This window comes from Anopheles stephensi, chromosome 2 (assembly GCF_013141755.1).
Source record: "Anopheles stephensi strain Indian chromosome 2, UCI_ANSTEP_V1.0, whole genome shotgun sequence".
Classification (NCBI taxonomy): domain Eukaryota; kingdom Metazoa; phylum Arthropoda; class Insecta; order Diptera; family Culicidae; genus Anopheles; species Anopheles stephensi.
This window is the reverse complement of record NC_050202.1, coordinates 46,018,486-46,038,406: the sequence shown is the minus strand read 5'-3', so window position 1 is coordinate 46,038,406 and position 19,921 is coordinate 46,018,486. Positions and strand designations below refer to the sequence as shown.

Genomic DNA, 19,921 nt, shown 5'->3' with positions numbered 1-19,921 from the left:
AAGATGAACTGACTCACACGTTTCGCTGCGTATGACGGACAACCTCACGTGCTCACATGCGGAAGAAGCGGCGCAAAGTAATCGAAATTGACGCGTTTGGATTGCCCGACCCGATCCGGCCGGTCTTCTGCTTACAACTCCAGTTGCCAGCTGCACCGTCCGTCCCGTCGACTGAAATCGCATGGATGCGCTCAGCACAGCTGAGACGAAGGACGAACAACAGCACTACACCTTTAGTTACGGAATTGGACGAAAGGAGAGAAAGAGTCCCCTAGAAACGAGCTTCCACCCTGCCAAAATCTTTCGCGTGTGGATCCGAACCATTCTTCGTAGTATTGCATTTAAAATAAAGCCTTATTTTTCTCCCGTCTGTGATCCGGCACTGGCCCCGGGGAAAGGAGCTGCCTTTTATGGACACGCACGTATACGCTCACGATCGCTAGAGAAGGTTCAGTGCACATGAAATGTTCACTGCCATGGTCGCGCGTTCGGGTTTTATTTTCCATCCTCCTTGCTTGTACTTCTGACCGTTTCATTCCCCCTATGTCTCGGTTGAGCGGTCCTAGATTTCTTCTTGTAACTGGCCATGATCAAATGTAAGCCTGTACAGGTTTACGATCGTTTCCGTTGGCCGTTGCATTAACCAAACCGAAAGGAAAACGTCTGCCCTTTTGCGCATGCGATTATGTGCACTTGCACTTTTTGCACGCCAAACGGTTGTTCATCCCTGTAGAACGGGTAAAAATTGACCTGTAGCTAACATTGAAGATTTTGTTCTAGTTTACCTAAACGAAAGGGTAGCATCAAACGAAAGGATTAGCATTTGGGGCATGGAATTAAACCAGGTAATTATTATACACTTCTTCGAAATATAACTTGTCCATTGAGACCTATTTCAGGTAAGTTTAAAATTTTTGAAAAGAAGCTTCCGCTGTTTCACCTTCTTCTTCTTCTTCTTCTGGCTTCTGGCTTTCTGAGACTTAATTTTACCCGTAGTAAAGTAGTCAGCCTTACGTACGGGGAGGCGGTCTGGATGGGATTTGAACCCCGGCCCTGCCGTGTGAAGACTGGCGCCGCAGTCGCCTCGGAAACCGGACCGCCCCATGCCTTCTTAAAATTATTGCCTACATGCCCTGGATTGGTTAAACAGGCAAAATGCGCGGGAAATTGAAAACACATGCCACTAAGGCAAGATACAACAATCAACTCACACACACGCGCCATAGCCACCACATTCGTTAGCATTTAAATGGAAGAAAATGTTAAGATTATATCTCCAAAGTGAATTCGATAGTCCCCTAACACTGCCAGCGTACCAGAGAGCCTAAAGTCAAATAAAACGAAGGCAAAAATGTGCCTTGACAATGGGTCAAACACATACACATCGCTCTTACCAGAGCAAAGAAGTGCACTTCCTTGTATCGTTAGTCCTTTTATTCACCCTCCGACGATGTTATTTTGAAATCCTGCCAGACCATGCACACGTGCTCGAACGGCCAACCTGAAGCAAAGTGCTTCGAATGCATCCACCACAAAGAAACCAACCTAACCAACAACCGAGAAAGGGTCGCCCTATCGACCGGATGACGTTGGAAGACAGTAACAAAAAGCGGGCAGTATAAATTAAACTGAATCAAAGAGAACAGGTGATAGAAATGTTTGGTAGAGTGGTTCGTTACACCACAGGACACACAGGACAGGCTACAGTAGTTTGAAAAAAGGATCCTCCACCGTTTGTGTGCTCCTTCCTTCATGTGTTTTTTTTTTCTTGGTTTTGACCCATAAAAAAGACAAGTTTAATAGCTAATGAACACGTGTCAGACTCGTGCAGCAAGTGTTTTTCAAACTATAGCTTACTTACACAGGATACTGGTTGGAAGAAGATTCAGCCAAGTAATTCTTGCCAATTTCAGTTCCTTTCGATATCGTTCAAATGATATCGTCTTTGCCTTAGAGACTTACCAGTGAAAGAGAGAGAACGATGTTCAGATAAGATTAGTTTTGCTAGCCATACTTTAATACGTAAGATACATGATCGTGTTACTTGTGGCGAGTCTCATGAAACATTTCACGCCTCAACAAGGTGTTGTCTGCTAGCAATAAATTTCTGAGTTTTCATACAACACATTTAATTTCCAAATTTCAAACAGGTAAAGGACGGTATACTTAGGACAGCCCCTTGAGTCCCACTTCGTTGTACCAGAAAACAAAACGACACTAAAAGTGCACGCAAACGTTACTAACACCAATAGAATTTAAATTGCTTCTTCCATCTACACATGCACTCACCAATGCAACGACTGAGGACGGTATGAATCATACAAAAAGCATTGTAACATACCATTGCACGAGTGACTAAGAGACACCGGGTGCGCTACCATCTTGGAACTCATAATGCTTTCTAACAACATTCCGCCGGCGCCATAACATAAAGATCGCCATCGTTCATCAGCAACAGTGCTTACCGTCTTTATCTGGTCCGCTGAGCTGTACCCACATACGAGCCCGTTCAGCATCATTTGCATAACACCGGTCGGCTTCTTCTGGTGCAACTCCAGGCTTGATTCCATTCCCATTCGGAAGTGGTTGCAAACAGAACCCTGGAGCAGAACACTTAGCAGACCGATCTCCACTGCACAAAACACTTGTAGACTGGTTTCTTTCTACGACACTTGCACGAAATTGAGCACTTACACCGCATCGTTGTCAGTCATGGCTGTCAGTAAAAATAGCTAGCAAACTTTTCCGAACAAAACCTTCAGCAAATTTCAAAAGCAACCGATGCCTGGGAGCTCTCAGTGCCAGTACTCACTACACTACCAAGTCGTGATTTATTTGTCGCAGCGCAGAAGCAGTGGTGAGCTGCCTCCACCTATCACAGTTCAATCGAAAATAGTCACATTCAACAGCAAACGGCACACAACGGTACGAGAGAACCTTCCCTTCCGACACGTCAAGACACGATGACAAAATCGGACTCAATCGTTCATCAGATAACGTAGGCCGACTAACGCGCGCGATATATTTGCTGGTCTTGTGGCTTGCGTAGTAAGTCCATCATCGAAGGGCACGGTGTTCGTGGAATCACTTTCGCTGTGTATGTCTGGTGACCGAGTTGGACGCATCTTATCAGATAAACAGAAGGAACCTCAGTAAAGTCTCGGACGTCAATGGTGTTTGGCGGACACGTTAAGTAACGAGAATGGTACGATCTGTGCCACACTACTCTGCTCATAGAAAGCTTGTCAGCAAAGATAGTTTGATGGTACTTTACAACACGAAATATTATCTCGAAAACAGCTGTTCTAGAATTTTATATAATATTATATACAATCTAACACCAAAAATCCACACGAATTCGTTAACCTGTTAGAAACCATTATGGCGAGCACACCAGAACGGTGAATACCACGAATGATTATTCAACTAGTTCCAATCATTACATACAAACAGCTAATTACTGCAACGCTCGGAGGAAGCAATTGAGTTGCGTGCTCCGAACGTGCAATCCGGCAACGAGTCACGAGTCAGTCTCTTGAATCAACATGGAAATAATGGACGAGCACTTGTGATAAGATCCAGGCCCAACAAAAAGGCGAAACGGAAGAGCATCGGTCTTTGATGCCATCTGGGTGTGCGCGGCAAAGTGGGACCTCTTTCCGGTTAATAGCTCTCAATTGGCATCAATTAAACTTTTAACTCAATCAATTTCAATTTCCTTTCGTTTCGGGCTCACAATGGTGCTCACCCAGTACGGTTGGGTGCCGGTTGCCGGTACCCTCGATGATAGGTAAAGCATTGCGAGTATTGAGACTTCATCAAGCTGGGGCAATCATAGGCGCGACCATAGGTGTTCAAATTACCAAAACGTACATAGAAAAAGCACACAACATGGGACAATCAAATCAAAAGCACTCGACCCTTAACTCCATCTTCATTGCACTATTCAAAAAGTTCACGGCCACCAACCTAAAACTAAGATCACAACGAAACTCGTAAATGTGCAATATCTACCGGAGAAGGTTCACTACTGACACTACCAATTTGTCACGAGTCTAGCAGAGCAAGTTGCCAGTACTGTGAAGGGTGGATATGGTACCCATCATTAGCTTTCCTCACACCATCCTCTCGATATTATCCGTGGTACCATGCTGGAAGCGATTACTCACGACAAGATTGTTCTCAATTTAAGATTGTGAGTGGCCTACGACGACAACGGTTCTGGCATTCAGGAGAGCAGCCATTCGCTCACCAACGCATTCCTAAACGAAACGGCCGTTGCATACGTCATGTAGGTGCACGTCTAGATCTTCGTCATTCGATTTTCTAAGAACGTCTATTAACTAAAAAGCTGATCCGAGCTATTCGGAAGAATTGAAATAGATATAAACAATTCATAAAACATCCGTAATCACATTGCAAAAAAAAATCCATTGGAATGTCTAAAACTTCATTGCCTAGGATAGAGCTATAGAAATTCACTCATGACAAGTATTAAACCAATAAAGGTAATTTTATTTGTTCTACGACATGTGTGGCTTGAGAAATCATATTGAAGACCAAGTCGTATCAGAAATGAGGTCAGTTATGTTTGGCCCGTTCAGTATTCAACACGATTAATGTGAATACTAATGATAAATCGCAGGAACTCATTTTATAAGATAATCCGGGGGGCTTGTCACATCATGAGAATGACACTGGACAACTTAGCACATAAAGTCATAGACCGTAGGCCTTAGTTGAGATGGAGTGATGATTTTGATACAACCGCCTGAAAGGGCCTACGGACAAGAACGGTACGTCTAGGCCGCAGCTATTGATAAACGGTTTTAATAAGCTAAGCTAGTAAGGTATGGTAGGAGGAGTTATCCTGTCCCAAGTCCCAGCCCAACGGGCCAAGATCCCGATTCAATAACAGTAATGGTACGGTTTTGTTTTTAAATTAAGAATTGACTTCAAAGGTCTCTTCGACCCAAAAGAGGAGCAAGCATTATCAGAAGTCGTCTTACAAACAGCTTATTTTGTCGGTTTTTCTAAGCAACTGAATCAACATTACGTGTATTCACCCGTTAAATAATTATTATGCGACCTACAAAACTGTCTCAATGTGCAAGTCTCAATCAAACCAGGAGCTAAAGTAATCGATCACTTACCTCGTCGTATCGCAGATCTGGCTCGCTATAGGTCGCCTCCAGGATCTTCGTACTGCTCAGCCTCCTTTCCCGTTCTTTCTGTTTTGTCACTAACGCACCACCATCAGCACCACTACCATTGCACACATCCAACGTTGAGCTACGGCCATGATCCGGCTTCGTACGATCTTCCTTGCCACCATGGTTTCCGAAGCTTCCACTTCTTAGCTCCTGTAGGCTACCCCAGATGGCAGAAAATCCGCCACTCAAACGTTTCGCTGCCCGACTTTTTCGCCCCGAACCAGGAGTCCCGCTGCCTGTCCGACGTGAGCTTTTGTTCGCACTGCTACGGACGGTTTCATCACCATCGAAGTACATCTCCTCTACACCAAGCTTATCGACACCCCCAGTGCTATCGCGCGCATCCTCTCCAACAGTGCCGGAAAGTGTGGAAATGTTTTCGAAGCTAACCGAGATGGGGCGCGGCAAACCAAACACTTTCGGGCTGAGTTTGTAAGCTGTCATCTTATCACCGCTCCGGCGGCCATGGACAGAAGAAGGTGTGCTGTCTTCCGTACCCATCGGTGTACCGTGGATTGCTGCCAGTTTGCCGGACGAAGCCTTTGCGGTGTGTGTTGTGCAAGCTTTCTTGGAACGTTTCACCGGTTTTAGTGGCTGTAGGAACACGTGCTGGTTGACGCTGCTAGTGGCGGTGGGCCGTTCCTCGTGCACTCCTCCAGGCGCCAGCCCAGAAGATTCGGAGGAAATTAGCGTCAAATCATCGATCGATAGCTTTATTTTTAACCGTTCGTACGCTTCGGCGTCCAGCAGCATCTGATCATGCGCATCTTCCTCGCCATCCGCTAGCGAGCGTGTCGGTTTCTTGCCGAGTGAGAGGATCATATCATCACAGGACCGGGCGACCAGCAGGCTATTCTTCACGTTGTCATTATTGTAGCGTTCCAGATCGAGGAACAACTCCTCCATCGGTGGTACATCGACGGCACGCTCTTCCACCACGTTACCCTGCTCGTCCAACGTTCTACCGCACGTCCACCGATCGACGTCCGATTCCTGTACTATGGCGGCAAGCTCCTGTGTGCCATCATCCTGCATACAATTCAAAGCATTCTCCTTCGAAGGAGATCGATCGGAGGAAAACGGTTTAGGATCGGGCCTGGCACGCACCGTTAACCGATCGACGAATGGGGTGCTCGCAGACGACGAAGGAAAGCTATAGTCGGCTGATTTTGATTTACCGTGCGCGATTTGCAACCCTGCTCGGGACGGACCTGCGATCGCACCGTCTGGCGAGCATCCCGCGCCACCCATGCTGCGTATGTTCCTGATTGGGTCCATTTTTGGAGGGATTTCATTTATTATTCCGGCCGGACGCAAAAATGGGTGCGATTTTCTGTAATGGGCCCGCACGTTCGCTATCTGCTGCTGCTGAAGCAACCGTTGCTGTTGGGGACCAAGCATGCCTGGGAAATCGACCAACAGAATCCGGTCGGAGATGTTACGACAATCGTTGTGAAACCCGATGCCCGAATCGGAATTGCTCGATGTTGTTGTAATTTCACTGTGATTGCTCGGTTGGGGAGAATTGGCTGCCAGCATATCGTGCGCATCGATATCCATTCCTGCTCGTGGATTGAGTCGCGGATCGGACCGATTGCGTGGAAAACCGCGTGCGCCTGGTGCTTGGTCCAAGTTAAGGTTTCTCGCTACCGGCGGTTTGCCGTATCCTCCCGTACTACCGCCGTCCGTTTTCATGGGGGATTTCAAGCTGTACATGCTGCGGATCAGATTGACCACGTACTCGGAATTGGACGGGAACTCGAGACACAAATTCGTTATTGGGTCCTTTGTACAAACAACCCGAAAGAGGGCCGCCTTCTCTAAGTGCACCTCATGATCTACCAGCTTTCCATCGATCACAAATACATGGCAACTGTTCGAAATGACCACATCTTTGCGTGGATGGCTTAGTACGTCCGCGCTGTCACACATCAGTCCGTCCGCGTAAATGGCCGACGTTACTAGCCCAAAGTACTTGTTGTCACTTTCGCTGCTACTGCTCACATAGCTGAGCCGTGCCGATGCGTACTTCGCGATCAAATTGTTGCTCGTGTTGGTCAGATTCAGACAGGAGGGCAGTATCGTCATCAGCACCGTAGTGGGATTTCGTTTTTCCTGGCGCATCTTTCTGATACAGCTACGAACAGTTTGCAGCTTCGAACTGGTTGCTATCTGCTTCGGCATCTCGATCGTTCCAAGGTAGCCAACGATGGCCTGATACTCCAGCAAACCTTCCTGGCTCGGGCACTGTCCCGCCGATCCGGCAGCCCGTACTAGCGCTGTACTATCGTCGCATGGACCTGTTCCAAGCTGTACCGAGCGTACCATTGCACTTACGTTAGAAATATCACAACTATTGCTGGCATTGGGACTGTGGATGACGTTGTACGCCGTGGCCGCCGCACCCGGTTGTGGAGACACGTTACCGTTTACTGACAATTCTTCTTGCACGTTTTCTCCGCTCAGCATGAGCGGTTTTATAGGACTGGTTGCACCGTGTGTCATGATACGATCCGCAGCACCGTTGGAACTGCACCCGGCCATTCCGGCACCGTTCACCACCATGGTGCCTTGTGTGGCTGCGCGCGAGAATTTCGTCTTGTGAGGATACTTCGGTCGGGTGCGCTGCTGCTGTGCACCGTGAAACAGTATGTCCTCATCCGAGCTGTCCGAGTAGTAGTTTTCGGCGATGGCCATCCGAATCGTACCGTGCGTCGTACCGATCAGCTGTACCACTGATTCGTGAGGTAGTTTCGATACGTTCAATCCGTTCACGGAGATGAGAAAGTCGCCCGCGCGCAATCCGGCTAGATCGGCCGGAGATCCTGCCACGATGCAGGACAAGATACAGGGCTGCTGTCCGGATATGGTAAAACCGAAACCATTCGTTCCACGGTTTACTTCGACCGTGCGGTTGCCATAGTTTGATCGTTTCTTTCTTCGACGATGGGCTGCTCCGGTACCACCACCACCACCGCCGCCACCACTAACACCAGCCGCATGCATGATGGGTAAGGGTAGCAGGGGGTTAATGCTTGCACAATCAACTATCAATGTTTAAGTGTTTCTATAACGCGAATGTTTATGCTGCGTTGTTCACTCACTACATTAAGCTTCTTTACACCAGAGATACACATAGCAAACTGTTGCTGCAGACTGACCTGGGACGAATAGAACATAAATCGTTGCTACGCTTTGTTGCTGTCCGCATTCCACTCACGGTGGTGCCATTTAACCAGGAACAAAAACAAACGTCACCGTGCAAATTCCATAGCGCGGATGCTGCGTACGAGCGCTCGCAACAGCGAAACAACATTTGCACTCACAGCAGCCAAGGATCAACTTAGCATTTGGTTCGATTTTGCCTAGAAAGTTTTCACTGGCACCAGCGTCGATGGGTTTTTTTTCTTTCGCTCCGATTTGCTGATCGTGTAGAAAGCTGTCAATTATGAAGCCAGCACACAGCCTCCGCGATCGATCTTCTTCCAGTTCTTCTTCTTTGCACCACTTTCCGATACCACTTTTTTTCTTGTTCGGGCGGATGTGAAACGCGAAATTGGTTGTGCACTGGATGATGGGGTTGCTTTTTTTTCTATGCGTACACCACACTGTTCAAGTATTTGCTACATGCGATATCAATTTTTCTCTAGTTAATCCCATTTTAGAAATGTCCTTTGCTACCATACATTCACTACCACAACAGTTTGTTTCACGAAAAACAGAAGATTTCGTTACAAACGTAAACAAAACGAACCCCCTGCGTACAGCACAATGTTTTCTTCTTGTTCGGCGTCGGTCAAGGTGAGCGTATCAAAGGTGTGCATGGAATGCCGTTTCGTCAACGGTCATATTAATGGGGTTATTAGACGAGGAATTTTTCATCGGTGATTTTCTGTCAAAACACGTTTGACAGATAAATGCCGGTCTGAAAAAATGAATTCGACATGCTCAATTCAGATTTCGATCGCGCTGGTTTTTTTCTGTCAAAGTGTGGATTGTTTACATTTTGGAAGCGTTGTTTTGCCTCGCAATTTTTATTGAATATTATTGTCCAGTTTATTTCGTGTGATTTAAGATGAATATTGAAGACGATGTTTTGTTAATGCAAAGAGAGCGATTTGGGACCAGTTTGAACCGAAAAATCTCTAACCGAACGTTCGTCTGACCGAAGTGCTGTCGGTCACGAAAAAGTATCCCTATCATAATGGCATCGTCAGTCGGTGCCCGGCATGGTACGATACGTGTTAATGATAAATATTTCATTCCATTTTAGAATAACGGACAATTCAAATGTAAAATAATTCGGATGATGGCAATAAAAATCTGTGCAGCATATTGTGTTATTACACGGACAGCTGGTTTTTTTCTGTCAAACGCCCTATTTGACAGAAAATCACCAACCAAAAAATTCCTCGTGTAATAACCCCATAAATGTCAATGTGACAGTCACTGGCCAGGATTTTTTTGTAGCCCATTTGTGGGAGAAATAAAATTTTATTGAATTTGAAAGCTGGAAATTGTCTGAAAAAAAATTTCACCAACAAATCCATCTCCATTTTACTTATAATACCCGATAAAAATCTTTCTGCTGTCAGCCGTCGGCACACGCGCTCATTCATATACATATCTCTACACCTTGGTCGACAGCAACAAAACCGACACCGAATTCACCCGCATCTGCCACATTGTTTTTCCTGTAATGTTTTCCATATTTCGTCGTGCTGCAGTAGTTTATGTACAATTTACGCGTATCGTACATCCCAACTTTTGTACCCATCCGCAACGTTCCCGGCTACTGGACGATACCGTGCGGGAACGATTTGCAATCGAACTTGCAGCCGCCGTAGAGGTGAAATTAGCAAACAAAAAGCTTGAAGCACAAAAGCGAATGGAAACGCGCAAGACCAAGCAAGAAGTGCAGCAACGGTACAATGGTGCGGTCAAAAGGCGCAAGTGGGAGGATCCACCGGAAGATCCGGAAGCGGTGAAAAACTTCGACCCGGCATCGCGTGTGAAACGGCGCAAGAGCATCATCCTGCTCGGTTACTCCGGCGTGAATTACTTCGGCATGCAGCGCAATCCGGGAACGAAAACGATCGAAGAGGATCTGTTGCGGGCGATGCTCAAGCAAAACTGGATCAACGACGAAGGGTTCCGGCAGCCGCAACAGATTCAGTTCCAGCGTGCGGCACGTACCGATAAAGGAGTGTCGGCAGCGGTACAGGTGGTGTCGATCAAATTGCGTAAGATGACATGACTGTCCGGCGGAAGTTTCGAAGTGTTTTTTTCATATCCTTTATTATTTCACTCAATTTTCAGCCGACAATCTGGACGTAGAGGCTCTGAATTCCGAACTGCCGGAGGACATCCGAGTGTACGCAGTCAAGCGCGTGACGAAAGGTTTCAACTCCAAGACCAACTGTGACGCCCGTACCTACACGTACACGCTTCCCACGATAGCATTTGCTGCGAACGAAGAAAAAGTGGACATCAACGCATACCGTCTACCAGCCGATCGATTGAAGCGAGTGAACGAAGTGCTTTCGCTGTACGTTGGCACAAAGAACTTTCACAACTTTACCAGCCGTAAAGAATTTCTCGACCCATCCGTGAAGCGTTTCATCATGTCATTCGAATGTGAAACGCCATTTGTGCCCGAAGGATCGACGGCCGAGTTCGCTACGATTAAGATCAAAGGACAAAGCTTTATGCTGCATCAGATACGTAAGATGGTAGGGCTCACCATAGCCGTTGTCCGTGGGCTTACGGACAGTGCGATCATCGAGAAGGCGTTTGGCCAGGAACGGTACGGCATCCCGACCGCTCCGGGATTGGGGCTAGTGTTGAGCAGAATCCATTATGATAAGTACAACAAGCGGTACGGTGAGGACGGGTGCCACGAAACGCTGGAATTCGAGAAGGAGGAACCGGCGATACAAGAGTTCTTTAAGCACCACATTGCCTCGACTATTGTCGAGACGGAGCTGAGCAGCAACTCGATGATGGAATGGCTGGAAAAGCTACCGCTACACAGCTACGAGCCAAGAGACGAGAATGAGCCGAGCGAGTGGAAACCAAGAAATCGGAAAGACGATAATGATGATGACGACGAGTAGGAACTGATTTGTTATTGCGAACATAGATCATACCTAACACGTAAACTTCGTTTTCTACCTTGTATTTTCATGAGAAATTTTCAACAGTCACCCGCTTCTACTCACGCTTCGTCCGATGCTGTTAAGCTGGCTATTGCCATTTTCAGTGCGCCTTCGCGCGTTTTGTTCCCACCAATGAACCCGGTTTGATGGCAAAAGTTTGCACCAGTAATCCCTGAGACACGCTCTAGATCCTTGTCTCGAATTCCAAGCCATGCTTTGGCCAAAAATTTTCGACACACAAAACTGGACGGTTGCACCGGGACGCATATAACTCGCCAGTCGTCTTCCTTGTTGCGGTATATGACGTACTTCGGTTTTCCGACCAGATCTTGCTCCTGTTCCAGCTGGTACAGATGATCCTTCCAGGGGCACGGTTTCTCCAGTTCGAAGATTTCACCCGACTCGTGTAACGCCAGTCGATTGGCCAACCCTTTCGATACGATATCGCGAGCAGGCCACCAACTGCTCGCATAGTAAGTCACCTTGTCGATAAATTCCTGCCCCGCGTACGCTTTGGCCTTTTCGAAACGTTCCAAACAGCCCGGCGCAGGAGTAGGTTCGTCCCATCGCGAATTGAACGCACCGACGCGTCCACTGAGATGCGTGGAAATGTTGTACCGCGGCTCGCCACCCTCGAACATCGGCACACCATTGTCGATCGCGTCGATTTCGCTGATCAATCCATCGTACACCTTTTTGTACACTGCCTGTAAACATTCGGCGGTCGGTTCCAGGCCAAGCTTATCCTTCAATATCTGGCTGATCACTTCTTCGCCAAAGAAGGTGTAGACGAGCCCGGCCGAACTGAGCCGAATGTCCCATTTAACGTTCAGTTCCGGGCGAAGCGATCGAAATGTTTCGTTGAACGTTCCTTGATGATGATCGTACCGGTGCCGGTCCCGGTCAAATGTTGCCCCAACGTCCACAACTATATCACATTCGTCCAACTTGGCCAAATCCCGAGTTCGAATGATTTGAGCAGATGCGTACCGCGGTAGTTGCTGCAGCATGAAGCAAGCCAACACTTCGTCGCAGTGAAAAATGCCATCGTGGGTTCCGATTTTCACCACCCCGCTAGATGCCACACTCGGATGATCGTCCTTGAAACGTTTTGCTGCTTCTGGTGCGGTGGTGGTCATTGTTCTAAAATATTTTACGCTAGCACGTTGTAAAAAGGCAGTTACTGAAGAACGATAGGTGGTATGCGAAGACCGACTGCGATAGATGTTTGCTGCAGAATAAATTGTACCCTGCAGAAGTCTGCTCTGTACAGTCAACATTTCCCAACCTATTCTCTATGCACCTTGATGTCTGCGAGCGCGCTTTTTTGACGTTTCAGAACTTAATGCGCGACTACACGGGAAAACTATTTTTCGAATGAATTTTCCTTTTTATGGCCCATGTTTTACTCACTTTATTTTCCAGTTGTATTTATTATCTAATTATTTATTGCGATAGCATATCTCCAGAATTATTACAACGATTGTCGGACTATCATTTCGCTGGTGATTTTTCACCGCATAACCTCAAACACAAACAAACATTTTGACAGTGACAAGAATTGCAAAACCGAAAACAAACACTCCGCAGTCAACAACGATGGCTCTTGCGGCGTGGTCCAAATACTCGGCATTTACTAAACTTTCCACAACTATCGTACGAAATTTGTCGGTCTCGTCCACAAACCATCTAAAAGAGAGTAAGTCTGAATGCACCCTCATAACTGGACGGCAATTCTGACATTCGTACCTTCTTTCCGGTACAGTCAAAGAGGTCAAGACAAACGACACGCTGGTAATCAAAGGCGAGTATGTGCCTTCGCCGAGGCAAGATACGGTGATTCCGCAGCTGCTCGAGGCGCGTCAGAAAGGCGAGCGGTTTTGTCCGCAGTGCACGCTCGGGCTGGACATCAAGCACACCGACGTGCTCATCCTCAGCCAGTACGTGCGTTCCGACGGATGCATGTTGCCGCGCCGGATTACAGGATTATGTAAGCGACAGCAACGGCGCATGGGTGCGCTGGTGACGATGGCACAGAAAGCGGGCCTCATGCCTAATCTGAACCCGTCCACAAGCAAGCGAGATCCCAAACAGCGGTACCAGTGGAAGAAGTACAACAAATATTACGACGAGGAAACGATTAAATGTTAATACCATGAGGAGCAGTCACATAAAGTAGCACATTTGGGGCCGTACCATCGGTGTAAATGTTTATTCCTGCGAGTTAACTTTGTGCTGGTTTCACGTAGTTCCGAACGCGCCTTGTTCGTGCTTCCAGCAGCGCTTGCTCCAGCACCTGAATCATGTGCTGCAGCATGATGGGGTCCGTTTCCGCCAACACTTCCCTGCGTGTGTGCTTTTCCGTGTCCGGCGTGGAATGTAACTTTTCCCGATACTCGCTCACACACTCGGTGTCTAGGTGAAACTTCATCTTTATCACCGGTGTTGCCTGTGATCGAAGGCTGCGCGATGCTATGCGTCCCTCGATGCGCCACTCCAAATCTCGGAAATACACCTCATCCTGGCAGGATGCGCGCATCACATTATCGACCAGGTTGCGCTTGCTCGTTATGAACTGCCACAGTATTTCGCTTTGCTTCTGGTCGATACCTTCCAGCGATGTTTGGACCGCGGCATAGAATTCACGCTCGGAGATTGCTATTTTCGTGCTGTCGATTAGCAGGGCGACCAGCGCTTCCAAAGCCCCGCGCACGGTATCGTACGTGGATGAAAGTTTCTCTGCAAAGGACAAGAAGGAAAGCAGCGTTAGCTCTCGTTTTGGTTGCAATCGAGAAACACTACACAACGCACTCGCAGCCACCGTGCATTTCTTCTCGTTGATCCCAGAGTTTATGTACTCGATGGCCAGCTTGCAAAACTCTATCAGCACTGAAAGAAAACGATAGTCATGTGTTACAGCGTTCCGGACTGTTTCGATCTCCCATTTGTTCAGTCACCTTCTTCTGGTTGCTCCAGTAAAAATCGCAGCTGGATCGCTTGCTCTGGTCGAATTATTCGGGCCATTGCATGGAAGCACGGAAATCCAAACGCGCTACGAGTTGCAGTTCACCTCCTCTTTGTGTTAAAGAATTGAACAAACGGGGTTAACAATTCGAATATCTACTCCCTATCCACTGATTGCACGTTCAAAACAAAGTGCATAATTGCACTTGCTTGGCGAAAAAGTGATTGGACGCACACAAACGTAAACAATCGCATCTGACAGCTGTCACAACAAAAGTCGACATTCGCGATTTTGTTTGTCATTCTCGTTGCCGGTCGTTTGCGTTTGTGTGTAAAGTAAGCGGCTTCTTGTCCCCCCAACAACATGAGTTTAAATTTTGGAGAAATAGTGGAACCATCGACCCGTGCCTTCTGGGACGATTATGATGAGGAAGCGGTCGACGAGGAAGCAACACCTTCCAGGTACGTCCTGCTGCTAGTAACGGAGCACATTCGAAATGAAACTCATCGCTCCTTCGACCCTTTCAGTTTGGAATGGATCTGGTACAGCGATCAGGAAGAAGCTAACGGAGATGCGGAGATGCAAAGAACGCTTCAAGACCCGTTCCATTTCGTTATTATCGAGGGCCAAAAGGTGGCCAGCTTCGTCGGAAAAGTGCTTCTAAATGGGCAGTGCAAACCGATTTGTCAGCTATCATGCGGCACCGTAAGCGTGTTCCACTTACCCGCCGAAAAGCTGCTACTTTGCGTATCGGAAGAACTGGACCCGAATATGTTCGGTCGGGTCACACAACGGTTGTCCGGCTGGTTGGATGCGGCGGAAACCGTTTCAACCATTTCACTTCAACCGGCCGTCCTGTACAAGGGACTTACCGAGCACGAGCAGGAAAAGGTTTGCTTCATCAAAACACTGACCGCAGGCAGAAACATGCCGGATGACATCGGTCTGCTTGACGCACCGAACGTAATCACGGGTGTTGCGGCAGGTGTCGCTAGCTATCGGAAGTTTAACGGAAAGAAGGACGCTGCCGTTTACGGTTGCTATTTGGACTCGGTTATGCTGGATTCGGTGTCTTCGGAACCGATACTGCGGTTGTTAAAGGCGCTCGGCGTACCGTGTGCCGATCGTTACGAGCTGAAATTTAAAACGAGCTCAAACCTTTACCTGTAAATGCCCGGTATGGTACGCGGAAAGGGGTTGTTGGTGATGGGGATTACCACCGTTTAATTCAATAAAAGGCGAACCGTTGTCGTATGATTACAACCCGATGCTAGTTTTTTTTTTATTACTATCCGTTCAGCACGCACATCAGGTCGGAGGTCGGCGTGCGCATTGCTCACCTCCGCTCAGTAGGGTGAGAGTGTACACCTCGGTAAGAAATAGATCAACAACAAATTGTCTTCGTTTGTAAAAAGCGTCGCTGCAGCGCAACGCGATCAGTCCCAGTAGTGAAGGGGCCGTGTTGTGTTGAATAAGCTTTGATCCTGTACGTATGGATGTGTGTATGTATCCGTCCTTAAATGAAATTGCTGCCATCATTGCCATTCTTCGCTCCCCTCTGCCTTATCTACCAAACACCCCAGTTTGAAGACCCTCTACGCCATGTAAATGAAGGTATTTATATCGTCGTCATCTCTCCGCATGTATTTATGCTCTATCAACCATTCCAGCTGCTCCTTGATCATTTTCTTCGATGGCAGGAACATGTTTTTAAGTATATCAACCAGCTCAGCCTAGGGAAAACAAGACGAAAAATGAGTTTATTCACCCAGATCCCACCAGGTACACACCGTTGGTTGCGACCTTACCTGTAGCGCGGCGTTGCTTAACCGTTTGCGCATCTTCATGATCTTGATAATTGCTTCCTGGGTGCGCAATATTCGCAGCTGCACTATCGACTGATTGTCCTCCTGCTGGGACCGTTCGGTGCTGAGCTGCAACCGGCCCACGAGATTCACCTTACCTCGACGCTGCGGCTTACCGTTTTTGATGATTGCAAACTCCTGATTCACCCAGAACAGAGTGTTTTCGGTGAAATCCTTCGGATTGCTTATGGCCGGTTCGTACACCAGCAGCTGGCGCTTTAGCTTCGGGAACGCCACCAACGACCAGAGCGTACGGCGCAGCTCCGGATCGGGCAGTTCGGTGGCGAGGCGTAGATTTTCGTACGAAACGCGCTCGTTAGGGCGCTGGTTCCACGCGAACAGTACCGCCATCTGGAATGTGGTCACGTCCAGATCGAACCGGCCCGTGTTGTTGGCGAACGTGATGGTGCCATTGCTCATGTGATGGTACCACTGGAGTTTGCGGCCCGAATGTTTCTTCTTGTAGAACTCCTCAACCTCCGGAATGTAGTCTTCAAGCTCGAGCGGTAAGCTGACCGACACGCGCTCGGAACCGCGTGCCCAGGCACCGGCATTCAAAATCTTTATGTTGATTGCATCGTGGCGCGTCGTTTGCGAGCGGAACTGAGTATTCAAGTCTTCACTAACCTGTAGAAAGCGAGCGAAAAAAGTTTAGAATGTTTCCACCCGTGCCGACACTAGCCGATGGCTTGCTTACCTTAATATCTTGAAACATTCGAGCCAATTTATTCACGTAGTCCGCTGGCATACCGACTTCCCGTAACCATTCTACCATATCTTCCTCCTTTTCGCTGTCGGCGCTAGAATCGAGGATGAGCCTGTAGAAGGAAAAAGCAAGGAAGAAAAATACCATTTTCATTACTATAATTGTCTTACAGAATATCGCTTAATTTTTCACTACATTTTCCCCAATAATGACTGAATGTTGCTGGAACAGCCTTTTAAGAATAACATAAAAAAATGAAACAATATAAGCGAAATTTAGGTTCGAAAATCATGGGAAAATCGTCACCTTAGACCACAGTGCCCCAGATACGTACCTGCGCGTTAGGTGAGCCTTATGGTACCGCATAAAGACATCCTTATTGCTTACATACTTGAGCACCAGCAGTACGTCCTTGAGACGAGATTCAATCTCTTCGGTGGTGAGCCGCTTACTGAACGGTGTCCGCCGTAGCAGCATATCACAGTAGTTAGCCAGCAGCTCGGGACACTTTGACTCGGGCGTCGATATCTTAATGCCGCGGGCCATCGCCGTGTTCGAGGTGGGCAGCTCCAGCTTGAACAGCGTTATGTCATTCACGACCGTTTTGAACGCTTTGTCACGGGCCGTCAAAAACCGCGGATCGTCGTTGAACGCTTCCTTCACCAGATCGCTAAACCGACGGAACAGCTTCAGCAACCGTTCGACGTACTTTTCCGAATCCTGCGTAATGATATCGGCCGCCGCAACCATGTCGGCCAGCCCCGCCTGTACGATGTGGTTTTCCAGATCACGTAACATCGGATCCACACCACCGGCCACCCGGTCCAGTAGGCGAAACATTAGCTGCAAACGCTGCGTTTCCCGTGCCTCGATCAGCGGGGCACACTCGGCCAGCAGCGTGGGCAGATGGTCACCTATTAGCACCGTCACGCAGCACTGCCCGAGCGCAATGATGCTGCCCGGCTCGAGATACCGTTCGCCCCGGGCTTCCTCCTCGCGCAGCTTCGCATCCGCATACTCCATGAAGCTTTTCACACCGTTCGTTTGCAGCTGCTCGCTTGCCTTGAGCCGGTAAAAGGAAGAAGTGGCATGCAGATAGGCCGCCTCAAAGTTTTCCCTATAGATCTCCAGCTTATCCTCCGTGTTGGAGCACAGATTGACGTAGCTTTCGCGCACACCGATCACGAGCTGCGAATCAAACGCTTCCCCGTTCCGCTCCGCGTGCACCAGCTTCATCGCCGACTCCTGTAACCGGTGCTTAATGTTCATGAAGATGCTCTGGTTCCACGAATCCAGCATCAGCTTGCGCACGATCGAGTCTTCGGCGTGGATCGGTTTCTTGGAGGAACTACTGCTGCTGCTGCTGCCGCCGCCGCCGGAGCTAGTGCCGGCCGATGCACAAGCTGCGGAGTTATGGCTGCTACCAGCACCACCGCCCGTTGCCGCGGCAGACGACGACGAGGAGGATGCACCGGCCCCGGACGACGAAACCGACGACGAGCTGCTGCCTTTACTCTGCAGACAGCTTTCCAGCTTCGCAAACGGCAACGGCAGGTAATTGCTTTGCGTGAAGAATTTGCGCCACTCGACGATGTACGCTTTCAGCAGGGCTTGCTCTTCGCGTTGGGCCAGTACGCGGCACTGTGCCTGCTTGATGTACGCTACGATATCTTGCTGCAGGCTCTCGTGTATCTTCAGCGGGCCCTTATCGTCCCAAAGGCATACGAGATGTACGGCAAAAAACAGCTCTTGCCATTCTGACGGTGTGACACGTTCCTGCTTCAGCAGGCTTAAAACAACCGGCCGCATACTGGGCCATTTGTCTTCGAACGTTGAATTCTGCGAGAAGGGCAAAAAAAGGTAAGTACAAAACAGGCATTAGCATCCATTTTAATCTAGCATCCTTGGACATCGTTGCCTGCTGGGATGCAGTATGCAGCATTAAAGTATTACCCTTTGCATCATTTTGGTGTGTTTGTTGCGTGGAATCCGTCAGTATGCTAATGATCCTCTAGCTACCGCGATCGATAATAACTGGTTTCGGGATGTTTTACAACCGGGCCACAAGCTTCCTTCGATGTTTGTTGCCTCGCACGCTCATAACTATTCACAAAACGATGTTCCGGGTTCCGGAGCGGACACACCACGCGTTCCTTGACCGAGGATGATCGAAAATCTGGCGGTACGTCTTACACAACTAGCTAATGCACTTTTGAGGTCACTCACGAAGAATCGCTTCACCTATATCTACATGTGTCACTACCCTTCGGGGGGGGAAATGTTGTCCGTTGCAAAACGCCTAATTAGGTGAAGGATTCTATTTACCGGTTGCACGCAGATGCATATGTGTCATGATCTCTTCCACTGACTCGTTCCACCGAAAGCGCTAAGCGGTAAGCTCTACACACCGGACGACTTCAGGAGAAAGTTTTGCGAACCGATAATGTGGAACGTTGTCGCGTGTGTTTTTTTTTATTATTCCCTGTTGTTGCTTGCTAATCAATGCTGCTTGCTTCGGGCTGAGAGGCTGCCAAGGCAAGGATTGTAATGATCACACCCAGTCCAGGCGACACGGAATCGACATTAACAATAAATAACGATGTAGTAAGTTGCCTTGCACATTGCAGTTGAGCCGGTTATGTGTTGGAAAAGGGATTTCTTATCGAATTGCAGTTAAAAACTGCCACCCCGCAATGCTTCGCGTACGGGCCGGAGTGATTTTCAGTGAGCTGTCAAAGCTGGTTGGGTGTTTTTAGGCGCGGAAGGGGAACGCAATCGGAGGGGAAGATTGGCTAATGACAAGCCCACCTGTCAACGGCACGGTGGGAGCTCATTTGTTCTTTTTAAATGACAAATTAAGATATGAAATTCTTATCTTAATTCGATTTTTATACCAAGAAATGAACAGTTATAGATAAATACAGCAATTAAAGAAAATATTATCCTAATAAATGAAAATACTATTCTCCGAGACACATGCCGGGCACCATCGTGAATGTCCCTCGTTTGACTAT

At 48.2% G+C, this 19,921-nt stretch overlaps 7 protein-coding genes across 9 annotated transcripts in view; 3 read left to right on the top strand and 4 right to left on the bottom strand.

The window, feature by feature from the left end:
- Positions 1–8,983, bottom strand: part of LOC118506888 (regulator of G-protein signaling loco) — a 42,386-nt gene extending 33,403 nt beyond the window's left edge. For 2 of the 3 annotated variants that reach the window (XM_036044652.1, XM_036044653.1), the window contains exon 1: positions 5,154–8,980. In XM_036044652.1, coding sequence (XP_035900545.1) covers positions 5,154–8,219 — 3,066 coding nt within the window. In that variant the 5' untranslated portion in view covers positions 8,220–8,980. Of the gene's footprint in view, positions 1–5,153 lie in introns of all 3 variants that reach the window. The other variant, XM_036044654.1, reaches the window with a different exon arrangement.
- Positions 8,984–9,800: 817 nt separating this feature from the next.
- Positions 9,801–11,374, top strand: LOC118506920 (tRNA pseudouridine synthase A). The gene is made up of 2 exons (XM_036044716.1): positions 9,801–10,456; positions 10,533–11,374. Exons 1-2 carry the CDS (start codon positions 9,913–9,915, stop codon positions 11,327–11,329), a joined length of 1,341 nt encoding a protein of 446 aa, XP_035900609.1. The 5' UTR covers positions 9,801–9,912; the 3' UTR covers positions 11,330–11,374.
- Position 11,375: 1 nt separating this feature from the next.
- Positions 11,376–12,668, bottom strand: LOC118506933 (MYG1 protein). Its single transcript, XM_036044749.1, has one exon. It carries the CDS (start codon positions 12,649–12,651, stop codon positions 11,431–11,433), a length of 1,221 nt encoding a protein of 406 aa, XP_035900642.1. The 5' UTR covers positions 12,652–12,668; the 3' UTR covers positions 11,376–11,430.
- A 241-nt stretch (positions 12,669–12,909) lies between these two features.
- LOC118506954 (28S ribosomal protein S18a, mitochondrial) lies at positions 12,910–13,585 on the top strand. The gene is made up of 2 exons (XM_036044773.1): positions 12,910–13,070; positions 13,137–13,585. Exons 1-2 carry the CDS (start codon positions 12,971–12,973, stop codon positions 13,520–13,522), a joined length of 486 nt encoding a protein of 161 aa, XP_035900666.1. The 5' UTR covers positions 12,910–12,970; the 3' UTR covers positions 13,523–13,585.
- On the bottom strand, positions 13,543–14,573 carry LOC118506948 (COMM domain-containing protein 2). The gene is made up of 3 exons (XM_036044766.1): positions 14,329–14,573; positions 14,183–14,260; positions 13,543–14,110 (listed from the first exon to the last, which is right to left on the bottom strand). The coding sequence occupies exons 1-3, from the start codon at positions 14,393–14,395 to the stop codon at positions 13,596–13,598; spliced, it is 660 nt and encodes a 219-aa protein (XP_035900659.1). The 5' UTR covers positions 14,396–14,573; the 3' UTR covers positions 13,543–13,595.
- Positions 14,574–14,620: 47 nt separating this feature from the next.
- LOC118506944 lies at positions 14,621–15,604 on the top strand. Its single transcript, XM_036044761.1, has 2 exons — positions 14,621–14,797; positions 14,864–15,604. Exons 1-2 carry the CDS (start codon positions 14,700–14,702, stop codon positions 15,504–15,506), a joined length of 741 nt encoding a protein of 246 aa, XP_035900654.1. The 5' UTR covers positions 14,621–14,699; the 3' UTR covers positions 15,507–15,604.
- On the bottom strand, positions 15,589–19,657 carry LOC118506897 (cullin-5). The gene is made up of 5 exons (XM_036044677.1): positions 18,861–19,657; positions 17,242–18,746; positions 16,899–17,019; positions 16,145–16,828; positions 15,589–16,069 (listed from the first exon to the last, which is right to left on the bottom strand). Exons 1-5 carry the CDS (start codon positions 18,870–18,872, stop codon positions 15,932–15,934), a joined length of 2,460 nt encoding a protein of 819 aa, XP_035900570.1. The 5' UTR covers positions 18,873–19,657; the 3' UTR covers positions 15,589–15,931.
- Between the last annotated feature and the right edge of the window lie 264 nt (positions 19,658–19,921).

What these genes read in the sequence shown, in the direction of transcription:
- LOC118506948 (XM_036044766.1), bottom strand. Translation starts at nt 14,395, where the DNA reads ATGGCCCGAATAATTCGACCAGAGCAAGCGATCCAGCTGCGATTTTTA. An exon ending in ACTGGAGCAACCAGAAGAAG is followed by an intron (nt 14,261 to 14,328) that starts GTGACTGAACAA and finishes GTTTTCTTTCAG; the next exon opens with TGCTGATAGAGTTTTGCAAG. An exon ending in GAAATGCACGGTGGCTGCGA is followed by an intron (nt 14,111 to 14,182) that starts GTGCGTTGTGTA and finishes TGTCCTTTGCAG; the next exon opens with AGAAACTTTCATCCACGTAC.
- LOC118506897 (XM_036044677.1), bottom strand. An exon ending in GAATGTTTCAAGATATTAAG is followed by an intron (nt 16,829 to 16,898) that starts GTAAGCAAGCCA and finishes CGCTTTCTACAG; the next exon opens with GTTAGTGAAGACTTGAATAC. An exon ending in TAAGCAACGCCGCGCTACAG is followed by an intron (nt 16,070 to 16,144) that starts GTAAGGTCGCAA and finishes TGTTTTCCCTAG; the next exon opens with GCTGAGCTGGTTGATATACT.
- LOC118506954 (XM_036044773.1), top strand. Translation starts at nt 12,971, where the DNA reads ATGGCTCTTGCGGCGTGGTCCAAATACTCGGCATTTACTAAACTTTCC. An exon ending in CACAAACCATCTAAAAGAGA is followed by an intron (nt 13,071 to 13,136) that starts GTAAGTCTGAAT and finishes TTTCCGGTACAG; the next exon opens with TCAAAGAGGTCAAGACAAAC.
- LOC118506920 (XM_036044716.1), top strand. Translation starts at nt 9,913, where the DNA reads ATGTTTTCCATATTTCGTCGTGCTGCAGTAGTTTATGTACAATTTACG. An exon ending in GGTGGTGTCGATCAAATTGC is followed by an intron (nt 10,457 to 10,532) that starts GTAAGATGACAT and finishes CTCAATTTTCAG; the next exon opens with CCGACAATCTGGACGTAGAG.
- LOC118506933 (XM_036044749.1), bottom strand. Translation starts at nt 12,651, where the DNA reads ATGTTGACTGTACAGAGCAGACTTCTGCAGGGTACAATTTATTCTGCA.
- LOC118506944 (XM_036044761.1), top strand. Translation starts at nt 14,700, where the DNA reads ATGAGTTTAAATTTTGGAGAAATAGTGGAACCATCGACCCGTGCCTTC. An exon ending in GAGGAAGCAACACCTTCCAG is followed by an intron (nt 14,798 to 14,863) that starts GTACGTCCTGCT and finishes CGACCCTTTCAG; the next exon opens with TTTGGAATGGATCTGGTACA.